Genomic DNA, 10,969 nt, shown 5'->3' with positions numbered 1-10,969 from the left:
GTTTCAAAGACCAGCGTGAGAACAAAAGAATCACTTCGGAAAGTACCATTCCCAAGTTTTAGTCGGAGACGGAGAATCCTAAATATACAAACTTTTGGCCCAGAACTTCGGGGTGTGGACTACCACTTTGGTGAAAAGTCCATTTCATTGCCATCCCTTTCTAGACAAGAGAAAACCAAGGTCCCCAGATATGAGGTGGAGTTCCAGGTCCTCTTCACTGGGACAGAAAGGGGACCTGGGGATCTGGTAGGTCCCAAACAAGTGCCCCCTTCTGACACTTCGTCTTTGGGAACACCTGTGCAGTGTTCCGAAGGCGCCGGACAGCTAGGATCCTCGTCTTTCAGGTGGCAAGACATTTGATCCATCTGTAGAACAAGTTCCCGGTTGCTCTAGGCGCTACATTTACAACGACGCTGCTGACGGCGGTTGGGCCCTCGGCTGGGCGGGCGCGGCTCAGCTCGTGCGTAAGTCTGACAAGGGGGTGCTGAAAAAAGTCTTCCTTCAGGAGGAACAAATAGGGAATAATTGTAAGGCAATTCAACAAACTGCTGTGAATTCCCAGGGGAATTTCGGGACGACCAGGGCTAGCAGTGCTCCGAAGGTCCGGCGCGGAAAGGTCGAAGGCGGGGGGAGGTACCATTCACAGCACCCTGGCCCCGGGGGACATCTTCCCTGCCCCACGCAGCCAATAGCCACCCCGGCTGAAGCCGACGCAGCCAATAGCCGACTTCAGCCGAGACTCACGCAGCCAATGGTCGGCCCAGTGCGTTCCGCCAGTGTCCGCCTGCCTGCGTCTACCAATCCGGACTCGGGCCACCTTGGCACCGCCCCTGGAGCACCCCCCACCCATCCGCCCCGCCCCCAACTCGCTCGAGCAGGGTTGGGCTTAGACGGGCGCGCTCTCGGGGACAGGGGGGGCAGTCCCGGTCCCGGCCCTCCGCGCGGGTGGGCTTGGAGCAGGCCGCACCGGGCGGGAACCCCACTCCCACCCCGGAGGCCCCCTGCCCTTTCTCCCCCTTTCCCCCCGGCCCATGGTGCGAGGCTGGGAGCCGCCGCCCGGGCCGGACCGCGGTGAGTGATCCCCAGCCCCTTCGACTTCCCCTCCTAGCCCCTGTACGATCTCCGACCTCCGGAGCCCCATCCCCGCGCTGGGGGGGAGGAGGATTCTAGGCTCGAAGTCGCCTGGTTCTCTCTTTCTCCTCTGGACTTTTCGGTTCCCTGTTGTAACTGGGGGAGGGTGAGTGGGTGTGTAGGGAGGAGGGGAAGGCTGGATTGGGACGGTCTCGGCGAGGGGAGGATTGAGATTCGCCTGCTCCCTGGGGCTCATCGCCCCAAGTGCAGCAACTTTTTGTTCTCTGACCCAGTTTGGAGCCTTGTAGACTGCCTGCGAAATGGAGGATAGGAGAAACGTTTCCTTCCCAGGCCTCCACCTCCCCCCCCACGACTACCTCCTGGCGACCTCAGCACACGCACAGAAATCTGGCCTTACTTCTGGGGAGCAGTGGTCTTTGGGAATGAAAGGTTTGGGAGAAACTGCCCCTGACCCCCCTACCCAGCCATACTCAGAAAACAAACCAGTTAAAAGAACCCAAATCCTCAGAGGTTCCTGGTTTTGCGTCCTAATATGAGACTTCTAAACTGAAAGAAGACTCAAGCTGAGACCTGTTTGGTAATGTGGGCCCAGATCAGGAGATCTTTTACATACAAACCTCCTTCTCACCATACATTTGAAGCCCTTTTATATTATATGATTAGGACAGGTAGATGGCAATGATTGGAAAAAAAAAAAAAGCCAGTTAAACTTGGGAATTTTTTAAATGATGCATACATCTCTTAAGCATTGTCATTAAAAGTGTATTCATTTCACCAATCTTTTGGGGTAATATCCAGGCGTTTTCTTTATAAGTCTGCTGACTGGAGTTCCCAACTGCCTTTCTGGTGTAAACTACACAAGCAAATCTCAAATCTGGCTGCACCCTGAGAACTTTTAAAAGTACTGATGCCTGAGCCCCAGTCCAGACTAATTAAGCCAGAATGAGGAGAAAGATTCCCTGGTTTAAATTTCCCAGGTAATTCTAATGTGCCACTGCCTCTCATCATCTATGATTTCCAGGTTTGGTTTATTTAAAATGGAGTGAGAATTTAAACACTTTTGAAGCAATCTGAATGTAGAATACTTTTGAGATTTTTAAGTCCCCTGCCCCTCCAGTCTTTTACAGTTGCCTACTATTCCCAACTCAACAATTGTACACTCGTTGTATTATGTCTTTCCAAAGCATTTGACTTTGTTTTCGTAGAAACAATTTTTAATGCACTAGTTTTTCATAGGTTTATGTGATATTTAATTATGTTATTATATAAATAAAAAATACAAACAGGCATAAACAGGTTTGGAATCATATACAACTTGGCCCAAGCACACAGGGCAGCTGAAAGAAGCAGATGATTTTGGCACACTAGAGAGTAGCCTACCAGGCTCTAGGATGTAGCACACTGTGGGTATTGGTCATATAATCCAGTGGGTCAGTTAAGCCAGGCTCCTGGCCCAGCTGAACACCCCTCCCTTCCACTATCTCCAACTAGTATCACCAATACCCAGTCCCTTCTAGACCTATTTAAATTCTGTTGAGTCTTTCCATCCACTCTTTCCATTCATTCACATCAAGATGTATGTTACTCTTTAAGCAATTACCACCGCTGCCTTTTTATTCAGTTGGGAGGACATAAGGCAGAGGTTCGTAACCTGGGCTTCTGGGCAGTGAGCCCTCTGAGATTATATATATATGTTTGGATGTTTATTGGGGGGGTGGGTAGTCATAACTTTCTGAGGGTCCATACCTTTATCTGATTCCCAAAGAAGTTCATGACCCAAAAAGTTGAGAAACATGTAAGTTGAATACCACTAAAAATTCTTTAAGGCCCTTAAAACTATCACCAAAACACATTTCAGGCAGCACTGCAGTTCTGTGAATAAAAGATTTAGGGAATTTACGCAGGATCATATCTAGTCTCTCATTTGAACTGTCTCCTGCTTTAACCATAAGCCTAGTAAGATCAAGCCTAAAGTTGTGAACACCTTTTTCCTAGGATTGTATGGACACCTACATGAAGTTTAAGGCAGTCCATTCTTTTCTGCCATCTGTCCACGGGCATGGAAAGCCCAAAGGGAAAGAGGGGTGATATCCTCTCTCTCTGTTTTTCTGATTATATTTTTTATTAGCTACTTAAAGTAGCAATAGGGCAAATCCAACATATTCAATAAGGATCAAATTTAGTAATTATTCAGAATTGATAATCCCGCCATTACTACCATCTCTGCCCACAGGAGTCCTTTTTTCTCCAGTTTTGATTTCCCTTCTTTTTCTGACCTCTCCAAATGGAGGCACAAGAACACAAGACCCCATAGTGCCTTCATGGTGGTTTTGATTACTGTGGGGCCTACCCTCTTTGTTAATACCTCTCATGAGCCACTCTCTGATTGTAGCTTCTTCCTATGCCAAAGCAGATTCTTCCAGGGAGGCACCAGGTAGCTATACAGCTGTGCCTTAATTTAAGCCACCATTCTATATCAGGAAGTCTTCCACAATTTGTGTTTTGTGTAATTGGAAAACTGGATGTATATAGTACACCAAATATGGTATTTGTATTACTACATGTTATATTGAAACATCAAACTGATGTCATGAGAATCTGGAGGATAGCAACCCACATGAATGAAAGCAAAATGCTTCCTTGTAAGGCTTATAGCTGTGCCTGCCTTATTTCCTGTCTGGCAGTCTTCATCCTTACACTGGACTGCTTTCTTCCTTATGCTACATTTTTCTCATATCTAAAATGTTATTGTGTCCTTAAAAAACAAGACACAAATAAGGTTAGTAGATGTCAAGTGTTGCAGTCATTAAGTATTGTCCAGCTTAAAATTGGTGGTGTTCCTGGTGGGCCACAATGTCTAAATGGTAGTTTAGCACCTAGCCGTGCAAGCATTTGTTCATAGGCCACGTAGCTGTGTCTGGGATGAACCTACAGGGTGAAGGTAGAGCTACTACTAAATTGGCAATTCATCTGGAAATCAAAAAGGATTTATATCCAAATTAGGGGTTCAATTCTCCTAAAGCTGTTGTTTTCATCCTTTTTTTTTTTTTTTTTAAACAACAAAATCCATTCGGGAATTCTATCCAACTCCCAAAATATGGAAAGCATAAAATCATATATACCCTAGTTTCTTCCACTGCTCATTAGAATTAGGACCCTGCAAAAACAGATAGAAAACAAGGATTTTAAAGAATTCAGCCTTGGCTGCATTTTCCTCCTTGTGTCTAGAAAAGGAGCATTACCATATATCAGAATCACCCTGTGAGGCTGAAGTCATGAGGAAAGCTATTTGTTGAGCCTTTACTTTGTTCTAGGCATCATGTCAACTGCGTTTTTTTAATTTAGTCATAAACTTGCAAGGAAGGTGCTGTTCTGACCTCCTTTTTTTCTGATGGGAAACTGAGGCTTAGTGAAGTTAAATAATTTGTCCAAGGACAGCAGCATTCTGGGAAGTGGTGGAGCTGCAATTAATCTCAAAACTGCCTCACCCCAGGCCTCCACCCCAACAGCTGCTTTAGGCCTTGCCTACGCAGGACACCTAGTGCATAGTAGGTGCTTGGTAAAAATATATAACTTTACATACACTTGGCACTGTATGCATTTTTTACACATGAAGAAACTAAAGCTCATTTAGCAACTTGTCCAAAATCACATAGCTGGTAAGTGGCGGAACTGGGATTCAAACTGCAGGTTGGCTTTACTCAAGGATCATATTTCTATCCACTCTGCTATGCTGTCTCTGTTTACCCTCTTAACGTTCTCTTCAAGCTGTATAGCCTTTAGGATCTGCCTGGCCTTCGGTTCATTAGATCTGCTTTTTAAAAGGAAATGGTGACACATCAAAATGCTACCAAATTTTTCTAATCGTCATATAAAATCCTTTGATACCACACTGCACTGTAACTTCCTGGGCTTGAGATTCTTCTCAGTTCATCATGTAGCATATACATAGGAATCCTGTCCCATCCTTAACATATCAGAGGTAAATACTTATAAACCCGGGTGGGATTCCTCTAAGTGGAAAGGGTAACAGATGTGTTCAAGAGTTTCTATTTCTAATGCCCAGACAGGGAGCTGAGTTAAAATTTGGTCAACAGAACTTTCTGGGAAATAACCCAAGCAGGTGTTTCAGGAAGGCCAGAGTCAGGGCCTCTCCCTGCAGCCCCCATATCCACAGACCTGGGAGCAGTGGTGCTGCTGGGGAGCTTGCAGGACCTGGCTGCAATTCCTAATGAATCTGCCTACCTGGCCCTGGGAAGAAAGCTGGGCTGCAGAGATAAGAGCTGCAGGCCCTCTGCCCTGTGTGGAGGAGCTGTTACAGTCTGAAGGAGCTCTTCCCAACTCCCCCTGAGAGACACTGAGCTGTTGAAGAGACAAAGGCTGGGGGGGGGGGGGGGAGGGAGGGAGGGGCTAACCTTTGTTCCGTGGAGGACTTGGAGGTGGAAACAGGTCCCTCTCTCTGCCCCCAAAGACCCAGGGGGAGTAACCCCATTTATCCCAGATACCCTATCTATCAATTATCCTACAGAGAGAAAATAAAGCTTAGCAGATTTGGGTTTAGGGCTTGAAGGTACTATCATTCCTCTGCCTGCAGGACTTCACCACCAAGAAGAGAAAAGGAATGGGGGCGGGGGCTAGGCAGAAGGACAGTACTATCTGTCCTGCCTTCTAGAAATTCCTCTCTTGGATTCCCCATCTGTCTCCACATTCTAGAGGTAATCATAAATTGTCAGGAGCTAAAGCATTTGCATCAGTTCTGAGATTACTGCACTTTATGTTTTTGTGGTTGAGTTTCCATTTTGTGACTCCTGTTCCATGATCTTAGAGGGTGAAGTGAGTTTGCATCAGAAAAATAAAGGCAATATAAGGATGCGTGTTCCTCCTTAACCTCTAAAGACAGATTTCACTAGTCACGTGACTTGGGGTAATGAACTTCTATGGACTTCGTTTTTTTCCATACATATGATAGGAATTATAACAGGCTCCTAAGGTTATGAAAATTAAATGAGAAATTTTTTTAAAGCACTTTAAAAGCAATCCAAAACAGTACACAATAGACAGTTGATTGTATTGGAGTCCAACATTTTGTTTGGCAGAAAATGAGCAATGGGCTGAAAGAGGAGCCCCAGTGATTGAGCTGTTTCTCTTCTTATTACAGCTATCTCTGAAGGGCACAAGTCAGAAAGCACCATGCCTCCTAATAAAGAGGCCAGCAGTCTTAATAGCTCCCCCGCGGGGCTCATCTGCCTCCCTCCAATCTCCGAGGAGCTACAGCTTGTGTGGACCCAGGCAGCCCAGACCAGTGAGCTGGATGGCAATGAACACTTGCTACAAACCTTCAGCTACTTTCCCTATCCCAGTCTAGCAGACATTGCTCTTCTCTGCTTACGCTATGGGCTGCAGATGGAAAAAGTCAAGACTTGGTTCATGGCCCAGCGCCTCCGCTGCGGCATTAGTTGGTCATCTGAAGAAATAGAAGAGACTCGAGCCCGAGTGGTCTACCATCGGGACCAGCTCCATTTCAAATCCCTTCTCTCTTTTACTCATCACGCAGGGCGGCCCCCTGAGGAGGTGCCTCCTTCTCCAGTGCCACCTCCAGAACAAATGGGTCTTGGAATAGTGCCCTTGACTCTTAGCGAGCCTACCCAGATGAAAGGATTGAAGGTAGAGCCTGAGGAGTCCTCAGAGCTGCTGAGTCACCAGAAAGCAAAGGAACCCCTGATGGCACCTGGCAGTGGGACATTCTCCCACCAATCAGATTTTTGGCAGGATCTTCAAAGCAGTGGCCTCTCTAAGGAGCAGGCAGGCAAGGGTCCCAATCAGTCACATGGCCTAGGTTCTGCTTCCTGGAACCACTCCACAGCTGTCCACCAGCCACGTGCTCGGGATAAGCCCCCACCAATCTCATTACTTGCCAGTAGTTGTAAGCAGGAGTCAGCATCTATTATGACTCCTTCTTCTTCCTCTACCTCTTCCACTTTCCAGGTACTGGCTAATGGAGCTACTGCCACCTCTAAACCCCTCCAGTCATTGGGCTGTATCCCACAGCCACTGTCACCCAATGAACAGGCATTGCCCCCACATCTGGAGCCAGCCTGGCCCCAGGGGCTAAGACATAACTCAGTACCAGGTAGGGTTGGCCCTGCAGAGTACCTTTCCCCAGATATGCAACGCCAGCGAAAGACCAAGCGCAAAACCAAAGAGCAGCTGGCTATCCTCAAATCTTTCTTTTTACAGTGCCAATGGGCACGGCGTGAGGATTACCATAAATTAGAACAGATCACTGGCTTACCTCGGCCTGAGATTATTCAGTGGTTTGGTGACACACGCTATGCTTTGAAGCATGGGCAACTAAAATGGTTTCGGGACAACGCAGTACCTGGTGCCCCTAGTTTCCAGGACCCAGCAATTCCCACACCCCCACCTTCAACCCGCTCCTTGAATGAATGGGCTGAGACACCACCTTTGCCAAACCCCCCACCCCCACCGGATATACGACCCTTGGAGAGGTACTGGGCAGCCCACCAACAGCTTCGGGAAAGTGATATCCCTCAACTGAGTCAGGCATCAAGGCTTAGCACCCAGCAGGTACTGGATTGGTTTGACTCTCGTTTACCTGAGCCAGCTGAGGTGGTGGTTTGTCTAGATGAAGAAGAGGAGGAGGAGGAGGAGGAGGAACTGCCAGAAGATGATGAGGATGAAGAGGAGGAGGAGGAGGAAGATGATGACGAGGATGATGATGTGATCATACAAGACTGAGGGGTGGGGGAGGGGAGGGGAGGTCTGTTACTAAAAGATGAACCAACTTAGTAACTGTTCAAACAAAGAAACCACATTTTTTTAATTACCTTGTGGCAAAGAACTAAAAAGCTTTGTGTTCTTGAGGTTGGGGGATGGGGGATGTAGTGAGGGTGGACCAGGGAGGATGACCATAGGGCCCAAAGAGAGGTGAGGATTGGTTGGGCAGAAATCAGGCCTTTAGTCTCGGTGAAGAGAGTGCTAAGGATCTGGTCCAAACCATGGGCTGGGAAACAGTTCTTGCTCTCTTCATGTCTGTTCTTTCCCCTTATTGTACTAAGGAGAAGCCAGACATTGGCCCCACGTCTTTAGTACTGGAAAGGAGGAGTAAAGAATTTTGATTCAATTGATGATTCTAGTGCATCCCCCAGTCTCACCATTTTCCCTGGAATATAAGGCTGCCTCACACCCCTTTCTTCTCTGAGCACGAGTCCGTGCATAATACAGCTGAGAGTCTTAGTGTGTCCCAGTCTCACTACAGGTATTTCCCTCATGCACACCAACTTGACGCTGGGTTTTCCCTGCTTCATTACTGAGTTGCACAGGTAGCAGAATGTTTTCACTTCTGATACTGGGACCATTTTGCCTTGTACTTTTTAATCTTTTTCCAAAATCCCTCATTCTGTTCGCTATTTGTCTCAGGGTAAATCTTCCCCATGGAGCTTGTGAAAAAGTTTAATAATTGGGTGGAGAATAATTTAGACTGGATATTTATTGGATGTGGGAACTGGGGGGAAATGTCCTTTTAAAAAGTAGAATTAGGTTACAGAGGGATAGAGGAGAGGGATGATTTCTACTGTTCAGAAGGTGGGTGCAGGTAGGTTGCAGGTTTGGTTTTACAAATCTGAAACTTCCTCCTGCCTAGCTTGACAAAGACTAATTTTTCATCTTTTTGGTGTTGGCTCAATGTGTGTCTATAATAGAGACTTTTTCCCCTCTTTATAGGATCTGTCTTGGGGACAGAGGGACCCTGGTCTTAACTGAATTGATTATTGATGTTTTAGAATGGTTTTCATCAGTTGGAGTCAGATATAAAGATATCAATGGGTTAACCATCTAGAAATAAGAGTGGAAGCCCCAAATTGCTAGAATAATAAAAGGCCAAAAATAAAATTGTTTCTCCTCCACTTTGCCACTTCTATGGTTTAGAAATTAATGGAGCCAAATCTATTAACATTCTGACTTAGTATACTTTTTTTTTTTTTTTTAAGAATCAGGATATATTGAGGTAGGTTAAAAGAATAAAACTTTAAAAGGCAATACATCAGTATCTTATCACTGGGAAGATTTGTTTCCTATACTGCTATAGGACAGGCTCTTCCCAGAAAAGATGTCTAGAAATACCTTTAAAAATAAACTCAAGAGTTCCAGAAAGGGTAGGGAATGCTAGTTCAGCCTCATGGTCATTCCCAGGACTCCATTTATTTCTGGCAGATGTTTGCTATCTTTATATTTTTTTTCAAAATTTTTGCTTATGGCCTGCCTGCCACTGGCCAACCCATTTAATTCCTCATTTCTACTCTTTAATACCCAAAGAAGAATACATGTTCCATCTCACTGGTGGTGTTCTTTGCCCATTCCACCATTCTAGAGCTTGTAATATAATACCAATAGAGCTGCAATAACAATAAAAGGACATCTTTATTTTATCTGTGTACTTTAGTAAGCTGAAAGTCTGGGTCTCCAGCTGTTATCAGACAGAAAGGAAAATCAACATAGTTAACTAGGCATAGAGGAAACAATAGGCAAACAGAAGTAGTATAATAAATTAGGACAAGGAACAGAGTTGTTTATTAGCTTTGGCAATAGGTGAATACATCCAAAGCTTAAAAAATGAAATCTAGAAATAAAACATACTTAACAAGTGTATGATTTCGCACCTCCAGTGAGCCAAGAATTTTTTTACAATATTTGTTTTAAGTTGTAGGAAATGAGAGAGCTACATATGAGTGTGGGAGAGATCTAAACATCTTCCTGAAGAACTAGCCTTATATAATGCTGATCGTTTTCCTAGGAGGTAATATAGGGTGTATATGGTAAAGAACAAAGCAGATAAGGGTACACAGTGAAATGTGGAAAGAAACCGGGGAAACATTTTCCAAAACCATCACACTTAATGAGTATTGGATGCTATATGCCTTCCTTAAGCAATATATATGGATTGGACCTTGAAGACGATCTATCTGGAAGTAGTCCATGCTTCTCTTGCCCTGGCTAATCCCATCTGTCTCTGTTCGTACAGAGTCTGCAGCAGAGGACAGGAAGGCAGATATGGGCATTTATAACAAAAAGGGCAAATAAGGCCCTCTTAAACCACTTTATGAAGTTTATTAAGACAGCAAACCACCACTGTGCTTCCCCATAGTTTTCTCCATTGCATGATAACTGTTCCAAGATTTGTACTAAGATTTGATACATCTGTGACAAAGCCTTTGTTGCTAATTATGAAACTCTACAACATCTGAGTGGCTTATGGTGATAATAAGGCAGGGTATTTAAAGAACTACTTTGGAAGACCTGGAACCTATGACTACTATGCTGAAATGTGCTTACCAGGGAGGCAGGATTCTTATGCCCTGGGGAGGTGGCACTTAACTTCAATAGCTTTTTTTTTTTTTTAATCTTAATGAAATTTTCAAAAAATACAAAAGTAAAGTAGTATAATGGACTGATGAGTATCCATCACCCAACTTCAACAAATAGCTCATGGCCAGTTTTTTTCATTTCTACTCTCTCTGCCCCATGTCCACTAGATTATATACTAAAGCAAAACCCAGACAATCCCTTAACTTCCTATTTCTAAATATTTTAGTATGTATCTCCAAAAGATAGACTATTTTTAAAAACAACCACAATAGTAGTATGCCCACACACAAAAACTAAGAATTCCTTAATATTGGGGTGCCTGTGTGACTCAGTCAGTTAAGCGTCTGACTTCAGGTAAAGATCTCACGGTTTGTGAGTTAGATCAAGCCCCTGCTGTCAGCTCAGAGCCTGCTTCAGATGCTCTGTCCCCATCTCTCTGCCCCTCCCTTACTGCACACATGTGTGCGCTCTTTCTCTCTCAAAAAATAAAAAA

The 10,969-nt window shown here is 45.0% G+C and overlaps 2 protein-coding genes across 4 annotated transcripts in view; one reads left to right on the top strand and one right to left on the bottom strand.

The window, feature by feature from the left end:
- Positions 1 to 43: 43 nt before the first annotated feature.
- Positions 44 to 10,969, bottom strand: part of RNF212B (ring finger protein 212B) — a 36,471-nt gene continuing 25,545 nt past the window's right edge. The window contains exon 15 of one of the 2 annotated variants that reach the window (XM_045059681.1): positions 44 to 499. In XM_045059681.1, the coding sequence (XP_044915616.1) occupies positions 341 to 499 (159 nt within the window). In that variant the 3' untranslated portion in view covers positions 44 to 340. Of the gene's footprint in view, positions 500 to 9,512; positions 10,136 to 10,969 lie in introns of those variants that run through there. The other variant, XM_006932743.4, reaches the window with a different exon arrangement.
- Positions 359 to 9,017, top strand: HOMEZ (homeobox and leucine zipper encoding). Of its 2 annotated transcripts, none has more exons than XM_006932737.5 (2): positions 359 to 464; positions 6,251 to 9,017. In XM_006932737.5, exon 2 carries the CDS (start codon positions 6,283 to 6,285, stop codon positions 7,849 to 7,851), a length of 1,569 nt encoding a protein of 522 aa, XP_006932799.5. In that variant the 5' UTR covers positions 359 to 464; positions 6,251 to 6,282; the 3' UTR covers positions 7,852 to 9,017. The 2 variants fall into 2 exon arrangements, with proteins under 2 accessions (XP_006932799.5, XP_003987527.1); XM_003987478.6 differs by lacking the exon at positions 359 to 464 and adding an exon at positions 915 to 1,071.

Source organism: Felis catus, chromosome B3 (genome assembly GCF_018350175.1).
Source record: "Felis catus isolate Fca126 chromosome B3, F.catus_Fca126_mat1.0, whole genome shotgun sequence".
Classification (NCBI taxonomy): Eukaryota; Metazoa; Chordata; class Mammalia; order Carnivora; family Felidae; genus Felis; species Felis catus.
Note: the sequence above shows the minus strand (reverse complement) of the source record. Positions and strands in the feature narration are given on the sequence as shown.